General features: G+C 29.0%; 1 protein-coding gene across 2 annotated transcripts in view; it reads left to right on the top strand.

The window, feature by feature from the left end:
• LOC123263193 (hemicentin-2) overlaps window positions 1–13712 on the top strand; it is a 101886-nt gene that overhangs the window by 26868 nt on the left and 61306 nt on the right. For both annotated transcript variants that reach the window (XM_044725765.1, XM_044725773.1), the window contains exon 2: window positions 7402–7537. In XM_044725765.1, coding sequence (XP_044581700.1) covers window positions 7402–7537 — 136 coding nt within the window. The remainder of the gene's footprint in view (window positions 1–7401; window positions 7538–13712) is intronic.

The following is a 13712-nucleotide window of genomic DNA, read 5'->3' as shown; positions in this document are numbered from 1 at the left end:
TAATTTTGTCCAGGTCATCCAAAAATTGACCAAATTACTAAATAAACAAACAAATAACTTGGGAGGTAGCTCTTAGCCTCTTAAGTAACCCGCAGCTTTTCCTCAGGCTGAGTTAGTGCACGATTTTGGACGCCAGTTGTTTTTTTCACTAGGAAAACAACAAACCCTTTGATTTTCAGGGCCGATCTGCAGGTATTCAGGGGAAGATAAATAATAGACTAATATAAGGAGAGAAAGGAGGAAGTAATTTACGTAAGTTAAATTATTAATCAATCAGCAAATATTAATAATAAAACAAATAAATTATTTATTCAAAAGACCAGAAATTACTTAAAACTAAGTCCAGTGCCGAATTTCTTAGCCGGATGGATTATATAACAATAATAATAATAATAATCTTGCCGCGTACAAATGTTAATTATTAATCTAAATGCTGAGTAGACCGTTTATTTACGACGACGTTGATTACAAAATAGAAATTATATCTAATAATATTGAACAGAGATATACCCGAAATCCCCAGTCGGGTTATCTCGACAAAAGATAATAAAACAATAAATAAATACTGGCTGACTTAAATAATTAATACCGACTTTTAATATCAATTTGTTCGCCAGGAGACAACGCGGTGCGTGGTTAATAAAATGGCTCAACTTGTGAGCACTCACCAAAAAAAAGGGAACTCGAACGAAGGTGCCAGATCCACACTACTTACACTTTGCGGGTTACCGCGTGTCCCCCGATTTTTATTTTACCAAAAACTCCGAGACCTCGTGTCCGATCACGAGGGCCTCTCAAGTCGTTTACCAAAATTACTGATCCCTGTGCTCGCAATCGATACTTTAGGGAATTACCCGTGCGAGCAAGGGCTACGACTTATTACCAATAATCAATATACAATAAAATAATAAAATTATAAATATTCCAAAACAATTTTCTGAAATAAATGTTAAAATTAATACTTAAGAACTAATAATAATAATACATAAATTTTTAAATATAAATAGTGATAAATGATATACAGTATACAAATTAATAATATTAATACAAAAATAGTAAAATTATGAGACACACCGAGTGTGGATCTGTTGCCAACACTAGGCGCAGGGAGGGTTGCACACAGGAATAAAATTCGTGTGACAAAATAAATAAATTTTTGTAAAGAAAATATTATTATAAACCCTTTTTATATTTAATTATTAAAAATTTAATTTATCATTTTTAATAATATTTTATTTTAATTATTATTATAATGTTTTTATTTGGGTCATTATTATTATAATGTTTTTATTTGGACTCGACCCCTTTCGATTTCGACAAATTTTGGTCAGAAGTTTACTTTTATCTTATAACGAAGTTCTGCCAAAGAAAAAAAAAAAAATTTTTTTTCAAAAGTTATGCAAAATCCGAAATTTCACTATTTTCCATATTTTTTAAACTTATGTTTTAAAAATCTCGAAAACTATTGCAATTAAAAAAATCGCATTGAGTTGGTTTCAAAGAAGATACTTGGGGCTATTAAAAAAAAAATTACCGAAAAAAAATTTAAAAAAATCTCCAATTTGTGAAGCTAATGCTCGTCGCCCGAGTCAAAGTTAAAAAACTAATTTCAGCCTCCAAATTCTACTCGAGGGTAAGGAGGCTGAAATCAGTTTTTTAGATCTATACATTTAGTTAATGAAACTCCTGACATAAAAATTTCTCCAACGTTCGTATAGCGTTGCGGTTAGGTTGTAGTCTCGCGTGCGTTAGGTGTACTGTTCGAATCTCGGTTAGAGCGATAGGAGTTTTTATAAAATTATTTATAAGGCAAGCGTTAAACTTAATTAAGATGAATGAATGTAAAGGTGATGTGAAACCTTACCTCCCCCTCCACCTCCTATAAAAAAATCCGAAAAAAATAAAGTAAAAATCAAAATAAAAAAGAAAAATTATAAAAAACAAAAAAAAAATAAAATAAAGAAAAAATTTTTATCAAATGTTTTTGTTATTGTTAATTTTTTTGTTAATTCACATCGCGAATTTCATAAATTATATGAGAATTGTAAATTACAATCAATAAATAAAAAAATTATTTTTTAATTTTAAAAGTTTCCCGCTCCCAGCAGCCATTTTGATTTAAATTCCTTCTCCTTTCCCTTCTTTCCTCTCACCTATTTCATATAAACCAATGAGGTCTTCTTCTCGATCGAATTGTAGGCTTTGGAGGGTCATTTTAGGGTTATGTAATACTAATTTCAACCTAAACTTGATAAAAGCGGACAAAAATATTAAGTTTAGGCTGAAATTAAGGTTTCGCTGTACAGCATGGGTTAATCTAAAAAACTAATTTCAGCCTCCTTACCCTCGAGTAGAATTTGGAGGCTGAAATTAGTTTTTTAATTTTGACTCGGGAATCGTCGTTATTAGAAAATCGCCACTTTGCGGCCATATGACATAAATTACTATTAACAAAAACCCTATGCAATACATCAAAAAGAAATAATATTCATTTAAAATTTTAAAACCTCATACTAAACTTTATTGTGATGAGACGATTCAGCGATCATACGCCCTCCATTGGATATTTTGAACACTACTTACGGTCGAAAAATGATTTACGTGCATATATCGAATTTTCTAAGTATCAAAAGCGTGTGTGAGTAATTCAAATCACCTACGAAGAAAAAATAGTCATTTATTGCAGCCAAGTCGTATAGAATGAAAAAATAAATGAGTATAACGGAATGAGAAAGGTATAAAAGTTTATAATCCTTTACTTCACATTATATTGAGGACTATTCTGTAAAAGTTTTTCCTAGGAACGGGTATACAGAGAATGGTTGGTCTTAAAAGAAGCTGGGTAAAAAGCTTTTTATAGAATTTTTTTTATTGCAAGCCTCAATTTCTGATCTTAAATCATTCCTTATACTACTGAAAGGTTCTATACGAATTCGATGGAATTTTCTCATGCTTCTCATTGTCCGAGTGATGAATAAGAGAGAGAAAGCAATACGATCTAGTAGATGATGAAAAAACGGGAGAAAATAAAGAAAAAAAAAGTAGTAGAAGAAGAAGATTGTAGAGTGGACGAATCAAACACATTATTCTAATGGCTCCATAGCCGTACTATCGACAAGTATGTAACTTTATCACTAAATTATGATGATAACAAAGCAATTCGTATTAAAGTTATAAATTAAAAATTTCTATGCTTTTAAAAAATGCTTACGTCATAAAATAAATTATTTACAAATATATATATTTCAACTTTGAGTTTTATTGAAAAACAAAAAAAAATTCAAACGTGTCTGATTGAACTATAAAGTATAGAAGATTGTAAAAAAGATCAAAGCCCTTGTGATTCATAAAGGAAGATATTATTTTAATTTTTTTTATCATTATTGTGCAAACTCACAAATATGTTTCGTGAGTGTATATCTGTGTAGTACTAAAGATCGATAAATGTAAATTTTATCGCAACGATTCTACATGTAGCCGAAAAAAATTATTGTTTTTTTTATGGGATAATATTTTTCGAATTTGACTTTTCAATTTATGAAGATCTGGGTGAAAATTTATTTTGTTCACGTTAAAGAGATTTTAATTATCAAATCATTGCAATAAAACATGATTAATATGTTAGAAAACAATTTCTTTCTCATCTTACTATTCATTGTAAATTTTAGAATGTTTATTTGTAATCAAATACAAACAATGAATCAATAAAATCAATTATCTGATAAATGATTTTTTCGAATATGTTCTTATACCAATAAATAATATATAAGATAAAACATTTTCCATTAAATTATCGGGGCTATTCTCAAAGACTCATTGCTATTCCGTACTTTTTTTTTTTTTTTTTAGTTTATCAGATCAATATTATTTGAAAGTAACGAGTAGTTCTTATTTTTCAGTCGTAATTTTTTGTTCACTGACAACCTTTGAGTCATTTTTTTTTTTATTTGAGTGACATGAGAAAACAACGAGACTCGTCGAGTTGGTATAAAAACTTGGCATGTACGGTGTAGATAAAAACTGTGAAATGTCAGCAAGAAGAATTGGACGACAAAACGTTTTACTATACTTTTTTTATTATTTGCACAATGTCACCGAATTTTTAAAATCTAGCCAAAACATTAGGATGCAACACTTATTATTATTATTATTTGTTATGACATTATTACTTCACATTACAATTGTACAATAACCCCGTCAGTTAACGAATTCTACTCAGTGCATACATAATTGATCGTTTCTAATATTTTTTATCAAATCCGACAAAAATTTTTTATATATAGCAGCATAGGCCCTGATATGAGCTAGCATAATAAAAGTTAATAGACTTGTATACTGAGAAAAAAATGCCAGGTTGATAGTTGAACATTTCATCAATCATAATTTATTATAAATATTAAAAAATAAAACAGGTAAAATAGAAGTTTACCCGTCAATCTAATTAACTAATTGAGGAAACAAACATAAAACAACGCTACTGAAACTGCTGAATTTTAAACGCAAACAAAAATTGTTAACGAGATATTCAACGAGCAGATTAAAAAGTTTAGATGCTAAACTACATGACTATCAATAAAACTATGAACTCTCAAATATTTACCCGCTCATTATGTATCATCTTCATATATTTATTTGTTATAAGTTAAGAAAGATAATATGACTACTAAATAGAAATTTCAGAGTATGAAGTTTCTGGTTAATTATAAAATTTATTGAACTCCTCTGAAATTTTCAACAGAAAACGGAAATGTAAGATAATCTGGATATTTATTATGACTACAGTTTCTGATTGATGTATATATGGACACTAAACATTTATATCATGCATCAACAAAAACATCCATAAAATAAAGTTATACCAACTTGATATTTCTATAGGAAAATACCGTTGTATTTATTTTATCATAAATTTGCAATATTTAAATGTTTCAAACATGTAAATTTATAAGTGATTAATTTATAAGTGATTATAACTGATTATAATTTTGAATTTTGATTGGAAAGAATGTATTATTTAAATATTTTGTGATAGCATATTTTTTTACTTGAAATAAGTCGCGTAACATATAAAAAAATTCATATTTTTGAAAAAAAAAATTCCTGATATGACCTATCATAAAAATTGGTCATTTCAAATCATATACAAGCATATTAGATAAAAATAATGTGTAAAACTTTCACACCGTCATTTCACACTCACACAGCAGTGTAAAATTCTCGCAGACCATTTTTACACAGAAATTTTTTACTACGTATATAATAAAAATAATGAAAATAATTTAAATCATATGATAGCACGCCAACTTTGATAATAAAATGAAAAATTATTGATAAAAAAGTTGTTCGAGTTTCCGAAGGTTAGGCCGGCTAATAGTCTAGTTATTCGGGTAATAAAACTTTGCTAATCAAACAAAAAATTCAGTAACATAAAGTATACTTAAAAGTTAATTTGATATTGTGTTACCGCATGTTTGACTTTCTTAACAAGTCGCTCGAGTACTTGGATAATTTCCGGAGTGTGGAATACAAATAATGAAACTGAGGGCGTTATATTCGAAATATCTGACACTTACCAAAGACAGTTCATCCCAAAATTTCGCAATAGGTTGAACAAACAATACTCTTCTAGTGACAATGCGACAAGTCTCATACCTCCATGTATTTATCACGTCATTGTGAAACTCTGAAACTGTTATATCCTACAAAATTCATTGAAACGTAAATCTAGTCTTCATATGTACACATTATCGCTGAATTAATACTGTCAAGTTTCCCACAGAACTGAATTGAAACTTAATATTGTTTCATGTATAATTTTATCTATGCATAGTTTGCGATGTACTTTCTTAGGCAATAAGAATAAAACAAAATTGTAAACTTACAGGTGAATCTATTTTAGGTTTTACAAAATTTGCGAACATATATTCTCAACAAGTTCACATTTTTGTTCTTTGACAAAAAAATCATTTTTTTATAAATCATAAGTTATTGACAAAATAAATTGGCTTTATTTAAAAAATAAAAATGGTAAATATATCTCTTCCTGATCAAATTAAGGAGCATTTTATGGTCAAAGAAAAACCTTTTTGTTCTTGAGTCAACAAAGCTTTCTTTCTTTTATCATATATTTTTTATTTTTTCGTTTTAACTTTTTTCTTTTACTCAGAACGGCCTCGAAATACCGGAGCTCTTTGATAAACTGCGAATAAAAGACCATTTTCAGTGCCTGGCCGAATATATTTCCCTCGTAATCCTTCGACGATGTTATAGAATCGAGAGAAAGAGAGAAAAAGCGAGATTTAGTTGAAAAAAAAGTAAATATATATATCCATATTGAGAGATAGCAAGAACAAAGAAACGCAGTGAAAAGCATAACAGGCTATAGCAGAATCCGAGCTTCAAATTTTTGATAATTCAAATAAAGATTATCTCAAGAGGATTTGCAGTATTTTTAATATGGCAAAACGTTGTCAACAAATAATTCAGAGAAATTATTCTGGTTATTTTGATTTCTTCATTTTTTGTTCATGAATGTGGTTGAGTATTCTATTTACGAAATATGATAAAAAAACGTCCGGAAAAACATGAATTTCTATCTCGATAAAAAAAATATTTTTATCTTCTGTATCACAAAAAAAATTAACTTTTTAAGATCTTTAAAGAAAAAAAGTCGATTTTTTTAAAGCATCAGTATTGAGCTATATTTAAATGACATAGGTCCCGAAAATAGTTTCATTATTGAAGAGATTCTCATACGAATAGAAAGAGAGTAAGCAAAATACTTTTCTGATGACTATCAAGTAAAACTATTTTTGCTGTTATATCTGCACCCTATTCATTGATCCTTTTTTTTCACCGTCATATGAAATATATGTATATACATATACTCATACATATGGCAACTTATAACTTTGAAAAGTAAGCATTCCGGACGTACTTTTGGCGGGCGTACCACCCAGAAATAGATATCGAGGCCGGATGAATTCCCCTCTTGTTCCTTCTCCATTTGGCTCTATATCCATTGGTACGTTGGCGCCGGATCCATTCAAACTATGACTTAACCCGTGGAGGTGTGTATCAAACTTTACAGTTCACCCGAGTTTTGCTTTCACGAATATCAGAGTATCAGGACAAAAGAACCTCTCTTATATATCTATATTCATCAATTGATTGCTTTTTATAGGAGAATTTTCATTTCAATTTTTAAAATTAGAGTATTTTTACTTTTACTTATTGGATTGTTTTTTGTCCACTATCGGGAATTACTTTGTAAGAATACTGTCAAGTATCAAATGTTTTTTTACAAAATAGAATGACAGCATAAATCCAACATACTATTGTGTTTTCAATTCATACTTCTTGTATATACTGATTAATATGCTAATTTTTTCTGTTTCACAGGAACACCAACTAAATTGGTCTGGGCCGAAGAATATGACGATGTTGAATTACCTTGTGACCTTACACCTCCAACACCAATGGACTCTGTTATTATGGTACTCTGGTTTAAAGATGACATCGGTATTCCTTTGTACAGGTAAATTTTATTCTTACAAAAAAGAAATCATTTTATTTTAAGGACATTGGCTAACGACTGAGTGTTCAGTTTCTTTAGAAAATTATGGTTCGCCTAAAGGGTAAAAATGATAAAATCCGTTTCGTTATTTTCAATAAATTATTATGTATAACTATTGTGGCAAATAACTCTCTAAAAATTAAAATGACCCTGGAAATTAGTTTGAATAGGAATATTTAATCTTAGTCGAGTGTATTAAAATTTAGTATAAAATTGTAGAATTTAAAAGTAAAGTTATCAAGAAATTAAACAGAATTATTACATAAAAATTTGCATAAAAAGGTATTGCAGAATAATTTACATAAAAAAATATTGCATAAGAATTTACATAAAAATTAATGGGAAATTATGTAACAAAAAAAAAAATAAATTTTACAATAAACTAATCGACCTATGCGAATATTTCGATTATCATTACTTTTTAGTTGATGACGTTTATGGATGTATGAATTTAGTGGATAAAGTTTTTGATACTCGAGCGTTCACACACTCACTTCACTCGTTGTGTCAACACACTCGACGCCGAAAACGCCATCCACTCAGTTACATAGTTAAATCAATTGTCTACAGGTGGCATTACATTTTTCTATGAAAAGTTTTTTTTGTTTATTTTTTTTTTTTTTTTTATTTGTTGCATATTTTTTATCAATAGTGAGAAATATAAGCTAATACATAGTAATTGAATTTTTGAATTTAGTAAAAAATTAAGATACCAATCCGTAACATAAACAATATCTCTAAAAAATAAGATACATAATAGCATCTAGCATCAAAATTTCTCTCAAATAAACAAACTAAGAATATTTCGACTTATTTTTACTTTACTTTTTAATAAATTTTATGCTATCAATTGATTTTTTTTTCTCAGTAAATTACTGATCAAAAAGAGCAAGTATTATCTGAAAGGGTTTTAACTCAGTAAAAAAAGAATTCGATAATGTTCTGATACTTTTCTTCCTTCCCGAATTATATGGTTAGGTCGGAAAGAGGTCGACAGTTTAAATTTATGGCAAGTAAAGCTAGACAAAATTAGACCTTCGAATGTCTTCGGGAGTACAAAATCACACAAATCGAATAAAAATCTTGCTTAATTTATTGAAATGCGAATAAGTACGTTCTCATTAGTGTTATGATGTTAATAAAATTAGTATTGATCTTGGTACATTAACATATTAAAAACCTTGAATTTAAATGTTAAAATCGTGCATTTAATATTAAAGACAATTTATTTATCTAAAGATTGGAAAAAACATAAGCAATTATAAAACATAACATTGCTTTCTATTTCACCAGTATTATTGTATCTTTGCTTACGATATCAGCAATATTATTTTAAACTTATTCATCCGTGACGATAGAATTCGTCTACGCGCTTGATTACCTCTGATTTTAATCCAGAATTTGTTGATATCGAGAATAGAAAAACAAGTTTCGTTCACTCAGCTTTTTTTATTTGTTTTATAAATCCGTTTGACGTATAAAATACAAATGATAAGAGAAATATATATGTGGCCCACGTTATCAGAGACAAAAAAAATTTTATCGATAGTAGTCGCTGTAGTATACCAGCAATACGAAGCTTTGAGCTTCAACATCGTTATGTATTACAGAAAAGCTAAAAAGTTATATTCATATCTCTCAATAGATTATTTTCACTGCAGATTTATTAAGTGAATAGGAAAAATAAAAAAAAATCGTCTAACTACTAAAAAGCTTAAAATGTGAATTAAGGTTTGATTGAATTTATCAAAATTAATATTTATACCAAAATCTTGTTTATATAGCTCTCCGATTCAAAGAAAATTAAATATAAAATAAATTAGAGTTATAGTTTTAAGTTCTATTTTTAAAAAAATTCTCGGCATTTTTATATTTCAAAAAGCTATTTGACTATTTTCAAATAGACGTCTATGTGAATCCATGTAAATTTTTTTTTTTCGTACAATATTTGTCGAAAAAATAAACCGATTGAATAGTTTTGTGGCGCTTAAAAAAAATTATCAAAGACATTGAAGTATTCAGATTTTAAACTCGACCAGTCGAGTGGCATTGAAGTTATTCAGAATAAAAAAAATTTGTTTTTATATCTCTTTTGTGGCGTAGTTTTTCGATTGTCTCAATTAATGATTTTAAGTTTACTTCCTATGGTTGAAAGCACTCGAATAGATTGATTTGCTCAAAAGATATGATTGTTCCAAATTTCAACTAAAGGTATTTTTTTTTAGATTACCTTGTTCGTCTGTATGAAAATTAACAGTTAGAGATAAAAAATTAAAGTAAGCTTATTGATAAATATATTGTTACACTTGTAAAGCTTGAATATTTGTAGATTTTCGGAAAAGTTCAAGGACTCCCGTGAAAAAAATTTTCAAATTTAGTTGTTCTATCTCAAATCTTGAAATGACCATGTATGTTGGTGTGACTTTATATTCCCGTATCAGACCTGATATAGTCATATATGCCACAGATAATTTTTCGACTAAACGTAGTGTTAAAAATCTCGACAGGGGGTGCATGATCGCTGAATTGTCTTACTCACAGAGATTTAAGTTATAAAATGAAAACAAATTTTTAACTTCCTGCTAAGAAAATTGAAAATTTTCAAAAGCTGGGAAGTTATTACTTTTACCCCGTTTTTCGAAAATCGAGTTTTCAACGGATGTTGACGTTTTAATGTCCTAGGAAGCTTCCCCGAATGTTTTCGCAATGATGTCCATATGTCCGTGTGTGTGTGTGTGTGTGTGTGTGTGTGTGTGTGTGTGTGTGTTTGTGGCGGTATGTAAGCCTTTCATAACTTTTGAACGGCTTGGCCGATTTCATCGCGGTTGGCGCCATTCGAAAGGGCTTGACCAAAATTAGATTTTGAATACAATTTGGACGGATTTGAACCAGTAAATTTTAAGAAATAAAGAAAACTACAAAAAAAATTTTTTTCAAATGTGGTTTTTTTGGAATAACTTTTAAACGGCTTTACCGGTCAATTCCGAAAACTGATCAGCTTTCAACATAAAAAAACTACGTCGATTACTGCCAGCTCGATCGAAATCGGTTGATTCGTTCATGAATTATTGTTGTCGAAAAAAAACCGAAAAAAGTATTTTTTTTTTAATTACTTCGAAATTCCTAGTTTGATCAAAAGGCCCTTACATTCACGCGGCGTGGATTTATCAGGACTTTTTTGTGAGTGAATAGACACGTCCCATTCATTCAAAAGTTGTTGCGGTTTGAAAATTAAAAAAATAGTGTTTTATTAAACTTCTCAGCGAGCTCAAAATGATACGGAAATTATATTTGTGAGATTGAAAACCTCAAAAACATAATAAGTGCAATTTTGAGCGCTTCAATATGGAATTAGCGAGAAGTTGCAGGGATGGCCTTTAGGGTCAATCGTTTTCCTAATTTTTTTATTCTTTTATATTCACTTCGTTCGTGGGCTCAATTTCGCTCTCGTGGGCAATCGCCAACTTACCGCACTAGTCACACAAGATACTATTAATACATCATTTTAACTAACGTACAGATTTATAGACAATATAAAAAAATTGGAAAATTTTAATAACTTATTTTTTTTACTCTCATCTATAACATGATTCGGCCGTATTTGACAGTATCACCGAAAGTAGCAAGAAGTTCGAAAAATATAATTATAATTCATCACTTTAAAATAAATTGCATCAATTATTTTCACTAAATAGAAGCAAAAAATAATTGTATAAAAAAGTATACAATCACGAATAATTGATCAAACCGTTTCTTCATTAAAGTAAAATACAATATTGTGCATACTATAAATGAAAATGAATAAAAAGTATATATATATATATATATATATATATATATATATATATATATATATATATATATATATATATATATATACGTTTGACAGTTATTTATTATTTTATTAAATTAAGAGAATGCTGCAATTTATGTCTCTTAAGACTAACGTAAGCGTGAAAAATAATATTAAAAAGTAAAAAAATGAATGAAGCACAGCTAGCAAAAAGCATTTGGATTGAAAAGAAAAATTCTCGTATTTATAAAGGTATGCGCAACATTTATATAAAGAAGTAAAGATTTAAATGAGGTCGCAATATGAATGAATAGGAGAAATAGAGCAGAAATGAATTTGAAGCGATAAAAAATCATAAATACAGAAATAAAAATAAGAAAACAAACAATCGTGAGCATCACTACTGGTAAACGTTTGTACGAAAAAATAAATAAATAAAAGTACTGAAGCGTAAGTAAAATACGGGAAAAATAATTCTCAGTAGACGTGTCAGGTGATGTTGAGTTTAATCTCGTATTTGAATATATATATATATATATATATATATATATATATATATAAACCGTCAAGTTAAATTAAATATGTGGTTACATTGAATTTAGTATGAAATCTAAACCAAATATACATTTATTTATAAAGTTTAGTATTTTTCGGGAGATTTATTTAGAAGCGTGTTTATTGTACAGAGTGAGTTTTTGATTTATTTTATTTATTATTTTTGTAGTTGAGTTAACTAATTTGAAAGACTAGAAAAAGAATCCAGTTTTTACGATAAATCTTTTCATTTTAAAATTTGATGTGTCTCGAACGCACGAAAGAGAATATCTCATTGATTTGGTAAGCAAACACGAATTGTATCCTTAGTTAGTATCGTGAGCTCGAGCAAACTCGAATAAGACATGAATTACAGTCCGATGGTTTTGTTTATCGACTGCACAATAAATCATGCATAGCCGTGTCCTTTTTGCCGAATCGATTGCGCTTCGATGTAATGAATAGTGAATTTCAATTTATATTTAAATTTTGGCAGTTGACAAAAAATTAACTAGTTTCTTGGTTTAAAATTTCTGCATAGCTATCAAAATTATTACGATACTGTTTCAATTAGTCTAGATCAATCATGATGAATAATTTACCGAAAAAAATTTAAATAGTATATGTTTACATACTATAAATATAAAGTGCAAATGTTACGTCGGTAGTATGCGTATATATTACCATACACACTCATAAGTAAGGCTAATGTTGACATCCACTGTATGTCGCGGACTTATTTTATTCTAGTACGAATAGAACGGAGCCAAAATACCGTAGTGAGCTCGAGCGTATTAGTCTGGTAACAACCGGAGGCGGATAGTAACTTATTCCGATACATGTATTTATTGAAATGGTCAAAGACACTGAATTATGTCAATTTCCATCGTTCAAAGCTAACAATTTATATTGTACACTGTTATGTAGCTTAACTTTACAGTATCGTAATCCGGTGTGGAATGTATTTTAGATATTTTCGGTTGCTACGATTCAAATTTGAAAATATGTGGAGTTGTAAGGTAAAGCTTTACAACTACTATCCTGTATTAAGGATTGATTTATTATTTTGAGAACAAAATTTACTGATCGATCATTTTTGCGGGATATGTTTCAAAAAATATACAAAATTATCAATATTATATTCCATGTGTTAGAGTTTCCAACTTTTTTGCCATGGGTTTTATACTATTTTTTTTTATCCCCATCCGAAAATACGGAAACACGAGCCGGGGTAGAAGGGGGGGGGGGCCGGCCCGCCCGATTTTTGCAAAGCCGAGGCGAAGCCGAGGTTTTGCTGGTCGGGGCAGGCTTAAAAAAGTATATCATAATTAAGATACAATTAATTGCATGATAATTAAATTTTGAAACTAAAAATTAAGAATAAAAAACACAAATAAATAAATAAACAAAATTAAATTATTAATTGCCAAACATAGTAGAATTTTTATTAAATAGTTTGAATATATTAACGTATATAATCAGTAACAAACAGTTAGACTAATATTTATATAACCACAAAAAGTTTTTCAAGCGAATGAATATTGCATATAGTATGTTTGTGAATATAGCTATCACACAACCGAGCTAAAAGAAAACACGTAGTCCAGCAGAACGCGCTGTAATTCAAACGAGCCATAAAAGTCGTACTTTCTGGAGCGAAACGCATCCCGAAAGTTCGTATTTTCGGGTCGGGGATCAAGAAATAGTATATTTTCAAGAAATAACACGGAAAAAAGAAAACTAGAAAAATTACAGTATATAATGCAACGTGGCGCTTCGTGATGAAAACTGGAAAAATTACAGTTTTAG

Source organism: Cotesia glomerata, linkage group LG1 (genome assembly GCF_020080835.1).
Source record: "Cotesia glomerata isolate CgM1 linkage group LG1, MPM_Cglom_v2.3, whole genome shotgun sequence".
Taxonomy (NCBI): Eukaryota; Metazoa; Arthropoda; class Insecta; order Hymenoptera; family Braconidae; genus Cotesia; species Cotesia glomerata.
This window is presented reverse-complemented; position numbering and strand designations above follow the sequence as displayed.